The following is a 12,786-nucleotide window of genomic DNA, read 5'->3' on the forward strand; positions in this document are numbered from 1 at the left end:
CTAATAATTATGAGGAATTAAACCAAAAACTTGTAAAGTAAACCCAGCTTAAAAGAAATTTTGGTGTTGAGTGGGTTGTCTATGAGTAAAAGAATCTGAGTTTACATGGTACAAAGACCATTTGGATGTTCCTCTGTCATCTTCCTGAGAAGGCCAGTCTAGTAATGCTTCTGCAAACAGACACATTACCCTGATGATGGTCTAAGTGTTCAATCATTTTTTGACTGTTAAATGCGGAGTGACCACAATGACCTTTGATTTTTTTACATTTTCTTTCGGTGGTCGGATTAGTTCTGTAATTCATACATATGAATTTCTTTCTATCCCTTGGTATTTGGAGAGCAAATGCCAATGGGAGATTAGGTAAAATAGCCTCAGAGGGAACAGATATTTTAGTGCTATATTGTATTTTGTAGTTACTACTGAAATTTGTATTAGAAGTTTTGTATTTTGCTAGAAGTAAAATTTGTAAAACAATCACTAATTATGGTCTTTTCAGTTTCCTCAGAAAATTATACACTTGAAGTTCATGTATTCTTTGAGAATATCATGATCTATATTAGTGACAGTAATATTAGTTGTATCCAGAGGCCTCATTCATAATGGAGCCCCACTGCACTCGGTTCTGTTCAAATCTATAAGAAGCAGCTGTGGCCCTGAAGCTATTACAATCTGTGTAATGTTAGAAATAAGATGTAGTAGAAGGAGCTCTCTCTTTGGAGGATGTAAATTTGGATCCAAACCATGCAATGATGTACCCATGGAATATGGTCCCATTGAAACTAAGTTGCATAGTCCTGTTGTAGTCCCATGCAAACGTAAGAGGCTTTTCAGGATCCAAATATTGATTAGTAGGGTGTTGCTGTAAGTCAGAAGATGTAATCTTTCCGTTCACATTTATGGCTGGGCTGGAGTCTGTAGTGTAAGATCATATTCTAGGTTATACATTTCAGGTGGGAGGTTGGGTGCATGATGTAGATCTACCAAGGACTCCATTTTGGAACAATTGTAGGGAAAAAATGTGTCTGGTTCCTGTGGGTAAATTTGTCATCATTTCTATACAGTCTCTAAACAGCTAGACACAAATCCTCAGCCAAGGCAGAGGAACACATAATGCAATTCAGGGGAAGTGCGGGAGGGAACAAAGGTTGCCATTGAACACCTCTGATTCAAGACCAGCTGCAAGCAAGGCCACTTCCCTGGCATAATTTAGACCAATCTGAAGGCTGAACAAAGTGATCCCAGCAGTCAGTGATCCCCAGAGACCAATATGGCAGCCTGGAATCAGGAGAGCTTTAAGAAGCCCTGCAGATGCCTTCTTATCAGCAACCACACCCCTTATGGTGGCAACAGGTGTGGATTGGTGTAGGAGCTATTACAGGTGTCGACTGGCTGTAGGACCACTTTGCAGCAGCAATTTGGCATAAAGTAACTGCAGTGCAGCACAGGTGCCAGGTCTGAGGGCAATATCCTGTGAGGTTGCTGAGTGCCCTCAACACCCATTGAAGATAATGGTAGTTGAGAGTTCTTAGCATGCCTCTCAGGATAAGGTGCTAGTGAGCTATGATATAATGAACAATAAATAGTATGATTTCATGAAGAAATATCTTGCCAGACAAACTTGACTGTTCTTATTTTATAGAATTATAAAAATAGTGAGTGAAGTTAAAGCATCTGATATAATATACAGTATTTGCATTTTAGTAAAATATTACTCTCAACTACCTTTAATTGGCTTGGACATAAGCACTGTCACATAGACTGAAAATTAATTGAAGGACCTTAAATAAAATGTAATGATGAATGGCAATGTATCCAGTTGAGAGGACTGGCTAATTGACTACTACATGGATTCTTGTTAGGCCTAAGTATTTTTCAGTATCTTCATTAATCTTCAGCAAAATCATGAAATTCATGGCTGCTGGTAATGAGGAGGAGATCTGAACACAGTAATTACCCAGAAACAATACAACGTGTCCAAGAGAATTTGGAGAAGTGTGCGGACCATGACAAAGCGAGACTGAATGTGGGAAAAATGCGAGCTGTGGGCTTTCACAGATCCACAGGTCTGCTCTATGCCCTAGCCTGTGACCGGTCCCTCGGGATGACCCCTTAAGTATGCCGGGCCCCAAAGCCCTATGCAGTTCCATCGGGGCAGGACTCCAAAACTGAGCCTTCAGGTGCCAGTGAACCCTGTCTACCTTTGTGGCTCCCAGTAGCAAGTCCAGCAAAGCCAGACTCCTCTGGGAGGCTTGTACTTTACTCCTTCAGGGCACAATGCTCCCAGTAAGTATTTGCAGCAACAGCAGGCAGCTTTTTCAACACAAGATAATTGATTAGTCACCTGGCATACAGAATCTGAAAGTCCTCAGGTTAGCATGGAGTAACCAAAGGTTAAGACGGAGTTGAGCCTGGCCAATGTCAGGGCTCTACCCAACCAAGCTGCAGTAGAATCCATTTTGGCCCAGTCTCTCTGTCCCTTTGTTCCATGGGGGGGAGGGGAAGAGGGGGTGCACGTGGGTGCTGTGTCTCTGTGAGCTCAGCTCTTAACACAGCCACTTGACACCTTTCCCCTTTGTTCTCCTGCTGGAGGCCTTTGCTCAGCTTCCTTGCAGAGGTAAGGAGAAAGAAATCTCCTTCCTCTTAGGTGTTTGTCGGTAGGTGTGGATGTCATGACCACTGGGGTTTCCATTTGTCTCTTCAGTGCCTCCATTCAATGTTAGACTTTATTCAGCTTGTTGAGGATTCTGGTTTCCAAACAGGCTGCTGAGTCACCACCTCATCCCTTCCCTGTATGCTCAGTGCATAGCAATACAAAGCCTAGAGGAATACTGAGGCATGCATAGGAATCATAAAAATATTACCAACATTTCCAGATTTGTCACAGAGGCAAATAACAGGAGAGAGAAATCTGAACAGCATGAATGGGATTGTGAATATAATTTTTGAAGTGACTTAGTGATGTGATATTGAAGGGGGGGAAAGGATAGTGGAATTTTGATCATACATATAGAGACATCATATCACTTGGCCAAGGAGGTAACGGTCCCTCTCTACACAGCTCTAGTGCAACTGCACCTCCAGTATTGCATTCATGTCTGGGGACTTCATCCCCTGGGAGATACTGACTAACTGGAGGGAGTTGAGGAAATAATAACAAAAAGGATTACAGGACAGGCCATATTGTCTTATGAGGAAAGAGACAAAGAGCTAAATACCTCTGTCATGTTGTCCTAGTACCAATGATTCTCCTAAGGTCCTTTTTGGCTAAGCAATGATTATGGAAGAGACATAACAATCTGCAAATGCTGGAAGGCTGTAAACACCAAGGAGGTAGAGGAATTTAGGAAGGAATAATGAGAGAAAATTGAGAGAGGAAATGTGAATGGAATATCAGGGAAAGCTTTCTGACAATCAGATTGAATAGATGCAAAAGAAAAGTGACATCCACAGTTATAAATTGAGTAGATAAAATACTAGCGTATGTCGTGAAGGGAACAATCTACACTGGTAGGGAGATGGACTAGATACGTTCTAAGAAAAGGAATACTTGTGGCACCTTAGTGATTCTGAGGTTTATATGATACCAGCCCTTCAACTTTAGTCTGCTCTTCATAAATTTTCATTCTACTGACACTCCCTGAATTAGGTGTGAAGATTTTGTGTGAATGTTTTCGGAGGGGATGCAAGATGCCAGGACTATGGCAAGGTTACAATATTTGGACTGCAGCTCCTAGTGCAATGCCCCCACACAATATTCAGTATTCTCTTTAGACAAATGTAATATAATGAAAAATAATATTAAAATGTGTATCTGAATCACTCTGAGCTCATGATTCTGGTTTCCTCTGGAAAGAAATGAGTGAGTGGGTGCCAAAGCAAGAGGGAGTCGTGAGTGAAGAATACGTGCTGCTCTTCACAGTTTTATAGCATGCAGCATGTGTCAATAGCTTAAACACTGATCAGATGTTTCTTTTTTCCTCTGTTAATACTACTTGTTCATATCGAGCGGTTTGTAAATTTTCCTCTTCTTGTTCTATTACAAAATTCTATCTTGTGTTTAGTTAAAATCAGATTAAAACTGGAAGAAATTTGACCTAAAATAGTGGTACAAGTCTAGTGCATCTATCCTCAGGGTTGTACAGTGAAGTCATTTTCTGGCAATGTTGTATGATAGTTCAAGTACTATATATGGCAATCTTATTATCACTCTTTCAAAATCAGACTGTAGCATGAATTTGAGCCACGCGTGTTGGGCCCTGATATTCCCATAGATATGTGACGTATGCTATCTAGACTTCAAAAAAGTGTTTTTTCTTTTGTGACTCTTTCTGTTTCCATGAAACAAGTGGAAACAGTCCTAGTGTATACATGAGTAAAAACCAGAAATATGTGACCCTAAAGTTTGATGGGAAATTCTAGACACATTAAGAGAGAAAAGATCTCTTCCTTACCCAGAGAAGAATATTCCTTGCCTTTGAGAAACTTACGATGTTACACTAATTCCTTCTGAACTGGCTTTTTGGGAGCATATGTAACTTCTAACACTGATTTGGAGGAAAGAATAGTGATAAAAAATACTTATATTTAGTGCAAAAGGTAGCTTATCTTTGTAGATTCATCCAAAATACTGAGGGAAAAATAAAGGAATATTTAACTGGTACTGCTAGAATTTAGAGTAGCAGCTGTGTTAGTCTGTATTCGCAAAAAGAAAAGGAGTACTTGTGGCACCCTAAAGACTAACCAATTTATTTGAGCATAAGCTTTCGTGAGCTACAGCTGCTTGAGCTACTTGAAGTGAGCTGTAGCTCACGAAAGCTTATGCTCAAATAAATTGGTTAGTCTTTAGGGTGCCACAAATACTCCTTTTCTTTTTGCTAGAATTTAGAAATTTCATTTACATCTTCTGGAAATGCTTCTGCAGAGTCCATAAAAGTTTACTATATGGTAAATGTGGTCACTGTATATTGAAAACATATCTGAGCTCTTAGTTTGCTAAAAGCTTGTTTTATGTATTTGTAAGCATTTTGGGGCAGGGGCTGTCTTTTTGTTCTGTGTTTGCACAGTGCTTAGCATAACGGGATCCTGAGCTGGGACCACTTATTATAATAATAGACCATTTAAAATAATCTCCTACTCCAGCCCAACTGTGGGCTCAGAACTGGATTCTGATTTGTTTGTTTATCATATTTAGGTTGTTATAATGTGCCTGTTACCATGGGATCTAAGTACCTTTTTGTGTAAATAGATGCATTTATTTTTGGCACTTCTTCCGACTGACAGATGTCTTTTGCAGTCTAGCTAATCTCACTATAAAAACAACATGAATTGTGAGAGCAATATATAAAACGGTGACATAGTTAGTCATAATAAGGTTCCTGCACTGCATGTTGTTGCCACATGTTTTTGACTTCTGAGCTCTGTATAGCATGCAACACATTGATAGTTGTGGAACAGACCCTATTGCCAGTTCAAAATCATTTCTGTTAGGTTTCCTTGTGTTCTTAGATCACCCGTGAATCTTCTGTTAGGACATTCAGTGACACTATTGTCTGTGGTCTGTTCTTTCCTTTACACATGGAGATTAATGCATTGAACTCCCTTTAATACTAACAGGAATTATGGCTGAAGTCCATGTGTCAAGGTTCTTCCCCCACTCTGAACTCTAGGGTACAGATGTGGGGACCTGCATGAAAAACCTCCTAAGCTTATCTTTACCAGCTTAGGTCAAAACTTCCCCAAGGTACAAAATATTCCACCCGTTGTCCTTGGATTGGCCGCTACCACCACCAAACTAATACTGGTTACTGGGGAAGAGCTGTTTGGACGCGTCCTTCCTTCCCAAAACCTTGCACCCCACTTCCTGGACAAGGTTTGGTAAAAAGCCTCACCAATTTGCCTAGGTGACTACAGACCCAGACCCTTGGATCTTAAGAACAATGAACAATCCTCCCAACACTTGCACCCCCCCTTTCCTGGGAAATGTTGGATAAAAAGCCTCACCAATTTGCATAGGTGACCACAGACCCAAACCCTTGGATCTGAGAACAATGAAAAAGCATTCAGTTTCTTACAAGAAGACTTTTAATAAAAATAGAAGTAAATAGAAATGAAGAAATCCCCCCTGTAAAATCAGGATGGTAGATATCTTACAGGGTAATTAGATTCAAAAACATAGAGAACCCCTCTAGGCAAAACCTTAAGTTACAAAAAAGATACACAGACAGAAATAGTTATTCTATTCAGCACAATTCTTTTCTCAGCCATTTAAAGAAATCATAATCTAACACATACCTAGCTAGATTACTTACTAAAAGTTCTAAGACTCCATTCCTGGTCTATCCCCGGCAGAAACCAGCATATAGACAGACCCACAGACCCTTTGTTTCTCTCCCTCCTCCCAGCTTTTGAAAGTATCTTGTCTCCTCATTGGTCATTTTGGTCAGGTGCCAGCGAGGTTACCTTTAGCTTCTTAACCCTTTACAGGTGAGAGGAGCTTTCCCCTGGCCAGGAGGGATTTCAAAGGGGTTTACCCTTCCCTTTATATTTATGACACCATGTCTTCAGCACCAACCATATGGGGAAATGGACTTTTGCTCAGTGGACCAAAGTGATCTGTATGGAGACTGTAAGCTCTTTGGGGCAGGGTCTGTCTTTTGTTCTGTGTTTATATGCTATCTAGCACAACAGGGTCCTGCTCCACAACTGGGGCCCATAGGTGCTGCCACAAGACAAATTAATAATAATAATAATCGTTTTATCTCTCCTTCCTCCACAAACTAGATGTCAGGCAAGGAGCAGCTATACAATTGACTGCAGCCATTACTAATAGCTCACAACCCCACATGGGATTAGTAGCCAATGGATTCACACAATTTGGAGATCCATTGGCTACACATGCCCATAAACTTCCTTGTCAAACAGAGGCTAGAGAGTCTACCTCCATGGTTGTTCACCTTCCCATTCCACCCCCACATCAATCTACCAGTTCCCACAACATTTTGGGTTTCCCACACCATGAGGATTTCATCCTAGCTGTGTAAGTCCTCACAGATTTAGAACGTACTTTTGTGGTTCTTCTAGTATTTGTTATTGCCCTTTCTCTTTTCCATCTTTCCCTATGATAAGAGGTCATACTGGAGTATGTTCTTGACTTGAATCCTAACTCTGTACTGTCTTCAGAGTGTAACACTGTGATCTTTTTGGTTGTTTTGCCTCATTCAATAATGAAAGGAATCTCTGTGTTCATGTGTTTAATTTTGCTCAGAGCTATTTGGTGTTTTTACGTTAAGATGTAAAAAAAAAAAAGGGAGAGAAAGAAAAGGGGATACAGTATAAAAGAAAAGATCTAATATATTTTTTAGCCTTTGTCGTCTAAGTCCAAATACTCACTCACTATTTGGAAACAATATCCAAATTTTCCGAGTTAAAGTGTGAGGTCATCCTAAGAAATACTGAAGCAGGTTTGAAATAATCTTCTGGGAGAGACAAAGAGATAGGCAGTTTGGAGAAAATGAATAATGGGAAAGTATGTGAACTGGGATCTGTTAAATCTCATACACTAGGAACAAATAACTTCTCAGCAATATTCACTTTCCCCTTCAACCTCCTTCCATTTTCACAGTTTAATTAGCAATCGCAGTAGACTGGGAATCACACCACTATCGCAAGGTAAATTGTGAAGTAAAAAGTGACTTTATTTATTTAATCTTAAATATTAAAATATTTCTTACATTTCTAGAGCCTTTCATCCTAAAAGATGGTAAAATGCTTCACAAACTTCATCTATACAGGGAATATTTCACCTACTCCAGAAATGCAACCCCTCTAGAATAATGTGCACCCACTCGTTAACAGCTCATAGAGCTGCTAGTCAACAGTTTAGGACAGGAAGTGAAGAAAAATGCCATAGGATGAAGTTGATGAGGGAATTTTAGGTAGAAAGAATGTATCCAAATTATTAATTGATCAGGAAATCAGTGTTTACCCCCTGAGTCTTCTGAGGTGTCCCTGGGATCTTTGATTACCACCGATAATCAGCACATCTTTGTTGTCTCATCCAAAAGAAAACACATCCAGCAGCCTAAGGTCTCTGAGTCCACTCCTAACCGCATGCTGGATCATTGGTTCAATACTAACACAAAGCAAGGATTGCTACTTCCTGAGTACCAGCACCACTTCCTGCTGCATCCTGGTTTTTCCCTAGAGTTCCCTTATCCAAGTAGTAGGAGTAATAGCAGCAGCAGTATTACATAGCGCACACACCACATCTGTCCCTTATGGAAGGTGGTTATAGAGTGGAGTTATAATTTTTGAGAGAAAGGGCAGCCTTTACAGTCATAGGATTTGTGCATGGGGTTGGTATATAGATGAAGGAGACCCTCAAAATATAGAAGTGGAAGGAAAAGTCTTTGGACCTCTACTGATCTGACAATTGAAATTGCCAGTTCATTTTTTTCCTCAAAAAATTTAACATTTGCAAAAACTTTCATTAAAAATGTGTTTTTGCTTTTTTCCCAATCTCTGCCAACTAGCAGTGTTGCAGTGCCAGGTAGCAGTGTTGCTACCTTCCCTGTCTGAGGTCCTTGTGCACCTTCGTCCCAGCTGTGGCTGCATTTCTCTGTGGCTGTGTGGATGTTCTTGTAAAGCATGTTGAGTTCCATCAGGAAGAAAGTGCACTATCCTCTCGAAATATATGAACTAGACGATATTATAATTCACAGTACAAAGAGGATAATTCTGCTTCCCCTCCTATACATTAATGTGTGTTCAAGTTGCCATATCACTGAAAGAAAAGAAATAATCTGCCAATTAAGCGAACGTGTATTGCTTAAAAAATTGAAAATATGCATTTGAAAAAATAGATCTAATTTCTGCTAATTAGTTTGATATATTTCTCTCTTTCTTTTGTATTGTGCCATAAATTATTTCTCTAAATTCGCCAAAAAAAATTAAAATATGCAGCCGCTATATATATATCCTCACCTTGGAGATTTGTTTTTTGCTTCAGTTTTCTCAAAAAGTCCGTAATAAGGAAAGAAACCTCTTCAGTGAGACATGTTAAGAATAGACAAACAGTGAACCATTGCTTCTGGCTACCCATTTGTCTGTATCTTTTGGATGGTCGCTTACGGTCACAGATTTCTATAAAATGTTCTTTTAAAGAAGGGCACTCAAGGTTCAGTTCACTTCCACTCTTTGTATTGCATTCTGAAAACTTTCAAAGCCGCTGTCTCAGCAGCACTTTCTATAGACAGTTGATTTATTTCACAAGGTACAGACTCCTAGTCAGTGTTTTTTGTTTGTTTTTTTTTTAACTTTTTCAGTGTTTTACAAAGGCAAGAGGATATAGCATTGCTTAGGAAAAATCCATTTTCTCCCAGTAAGGCTCTATAAACGACATTTATTTAACTGAATATTGATCACAGCATAAGTCTCATAGGCTTATCATTCCTGAGGCGCAGGAGAATTGGAGGATGAAGTGCAGAAATTGTCTCAGTAAAAGACATGGACGGTACAATATAAGAGTGATGTACTGGAATTGCCCATGCACTTCCTATACTTCTAGATAAGATTTTTCAGCTAATTCCTCCCATGTAGTTTAAATATTACTCTAGAGAATTACACAACATATAGAAGTTTTGCATGCTAAACAGAAAAGGGCCAGATAATTCAGTTATTTGTATGTCAGCTAGGAATCTGGACCATGGCTCTTATGTCAGACAAAAATCTCTCCTTAACTCACACCATTCCCTGTTTTCAAAAAATGACACTATTCCTCAGCTATCTGTAACTGTACCAAAGCATTTGTGCAAGATGTAGCATTTGGGGCTATTACTATAGAACACTGAAAGTGGTACTTTTCTTCCTTGTATGTGAGACAGAGACCCGTGAGAGTGAACTCAGAAAACCTTTATTGATCCTGAATATGGGATCAGTTTTCACCATGATAAAAAGATTAACAATGGAATGCCATATCCTGTATAATAGAGCACGCATTCTTTTATATATTTCTTGGTGAGATGGAAAAGTGAACAGTGATGCAGTAATATTTATTGGCAAAAACATTATTTAGGTAAGTCAAGAATAGAGAAAACTGAATAATAATTTTAATTTCTCAGACACATTACTGGGTTCTAACTTAGATGTAACCAACCAGGAAAAAGAGCTGGTTATCACAGTGGATAGCTCAGTGCAAAGTTTTTATCAATGTGAAGCAGTGGGTAAAAATGCCAACAAAAATTCAGTGTATATATAAAGAAGATTGAAAACAGTACTGAAAATGTTATTATATAAATTATGCTTATGATAGTAATTATTATTATACTAATATTGTTCTACTATTCATATTATATTTACAGGTTACACTGGATTAAATAATTATTATGTTAATATTTTTATATGGCTTTTATATACATCAGTGGTACAGCGTTCGCTCACCCAATTAACTGTGTTCAGTTCTAGTATCCTATCTCAGATAAGATCAAGCATTAACAAAAGGGGTTAAGAGACCAGAGGGGTTAAGAGATGGGTGACAGAATTATTAGAGGGATGGAAAAACCTGGAACAAATATTGAAAAAGATTAGGGTGAAATCCTGGATCCGCTGAAGTAAATGCAATTCCCCACCAACTCCCCCCATTGACTTCAGCAGGGCCAGGATTTCACCTTAGAAATGTTTTTCATTTGGAGTGAAAATGAGTAAATGGGGCCAGAAAGGGGCTTTGAAATAATGTTATAAATAAGTAAATCCCATTGTACATAGATTTGTGATTCCACATCCTTCAAGATGTGCACCAAAAAGTTCTATTTGTGCATAACAATAAGAAGGGCACGTGCATCACTGTTCACTTTTCTATCTCACCAAGAAATATATTAAACAATGTTTGCCCTGTTACACAGGATAGGGCATTCCAGTGTTAATTTGGGAGAATGTCTAGGTGGAGAACACTTCAATCTCTGGTCACTTGATTACAGACCTAAAAGTGGCAATTCTTCAACAAAAAAACTTCAAAAACAGACTCCAAAGAGAGACTGCTGAATTGGAATTAATTTGCAAACTGGATACAATTAACTTAGGCTTGAATAAAGACGGGGAGTGGATGGGTCATTACACAAACTAAAACTATTTCCCCATGTTTATTCCCCTCCCCCTGCTGTTCCTCAGGCGTTCTTGTCAACTGCTGGAAATGGCCCACCTTGATTATCACTACAAAACGTTCCCCCCCCCCAACTCTCCTGCTGGTAATAGCTCACCTTACCTGATCACTCTCCTTACAGTGTATATGGTAACACCCATTGTTTCATGTTCTCTGTGTATATTAATCTCCCCACTGTATTTTCCACTGAATGCATCCGATGAAGTGAGCTGTAGCTCACGAAAGCTTATGATCAAATAAATTGGTTAGTCTCTAAGGTGCCACAAGTCCTCCTTTTCTTTTTTGCGGATACAGACTTACACGGCTGCTACTCTGAAACCTGAACTATATATAGTACTCTGAGCTTGATCTAGCTCCTGTCAAAGTCAATGGAAAGACTCCATTTGACTTCAGTAGGAGCTAGATGAGACTCATTACGAGATCACCATAAATGAAAGTCGGATGTTCAGTAGTAGTTTATGCTGTAGTTCTGTACAGCATTTTGAGTTTCACGATCTCTTGTCTTATATGTGAGTTGCTTACAGTGCTTCTTTTTTCGTATGCCTCCAGAAACAAACAACAAAGCTAGTCAGTAAATGGACAAGAAAATTAATTTGAAGGAGATTCCTCATCTCTTCCCGACCCACACCCTAGTTTTTTTTTTCTTTTTGTGCATATTTTGATACTGATGAAAAGACCTAGAGGCACAGGTTTAGAGACTGAAGTCCTTTCTCCACAAGGCAGGTATGACATTGGTAATAGAAGTGCCAGCTTCCTATGCTGCCGTACCAATGTGCCTCAACCTTTACCTGGGAGGTGTGGGGGAATACTTGACTCTCCACCCTTGGCTTCCCTATAGAGAGTGCCAAAGGGGATGGTAATTTTAGTGATAGGGACAACCATTCACTAGGAGCTTGGCTGAGAATCGCATAAAACTGGTGGCTACTAAAATGTATCAGATGGTAAAGATTTCAATCACTACTAATCTAACCTGAATTTGAAACAAAGACTGAAAGAGAAAAGGTTCCATGTGTCATTGTTAGTTCTTGTAAGACCCTTATTTCCCTCTTTCTCTTTGTCTATTATAATAACCTTGAGGGGAAAAAATTCTTCATTTGTAAGTTGATCAGCTGAGGTCATTGTGCTATGTTTTCCAGAGTTGATAATTCAGAAGATCCAGTGTATGAGAGTTTAGAAGAGTTCCACGTTTTTGTCTTAGCACATATATTGAGAAGACCAATTGTTGTTGTAGCAGACACAATGTTAAGAGACTCAGGGGGAGAAGGTAAGTCTTTCATTAGCACTTTATGCACCTAGCTAAAATAAATAAATGTAGTAGCCAAGGAATTTAAGAGCACAACACATTTGTCCATTATAACAGTCTTTATAATAATGTCCCTAAACGAGGGGTACCAGTGCAGAGCATTTCAGGGATTTTAGGTCTGTGGAGCCCATTATCTTTCATGTGACTTGATTCATGTATCTAAAACCATATACAGCACTGTGAACATTTGCCCCGTTTTAAAAACAATATTGAAATTCAGGGACTCTGTAACAAATTTATAGGGCAATCAAGCTCTGTTAGCAAAGTTCTAATTCTGCTGTATTCTTTTCTCCTTCTACACTCTGCAGTCATCATTTCTCTAGCA

General features: G+C 39.1%; 1 protein-coding gene across 5 annotated transcripts in view; it reads left to right on the plus strand.

Moving 5' to 3' along the window:
• The window catches only part of OTUD7A (OTU deubiquitinase 7A), a 259,935-nt gene that overhangs the window by 209,278 nt on the left and 37,871 nt on the right, over positions 1 to 12,786 (plus strand). For all 5 annotated transcript variants that reach the window (XM_048867961.2, XM_048867960.2, XM_048867964.2 and 2 more), the window contains one exon: positions 12,295 to 12,422. In XM_048867961.2, the coding sequence (XP_048723918.1) occupies positions 12,295 to 12,422 (128 nt within the window). The remainder of the gene's footprint in view (positions 1 to 12,294; positions 12,423 to 12,786) is intronic.

The sequence above is a fragment of the Caretta caretta genome, chromosome 10 (assembly GCF_965140235.1).
Source record: "Caretta caretta isolate rCarCar2 chromosome 10, rCarCar1.hap1, whole genome shotgun sequence".
Classification (NCBI taxonomy): Eukaryota; Metazoa; Chordata; order Testudines; family Cheloniidae; genus Caretta; species Caretta caretta.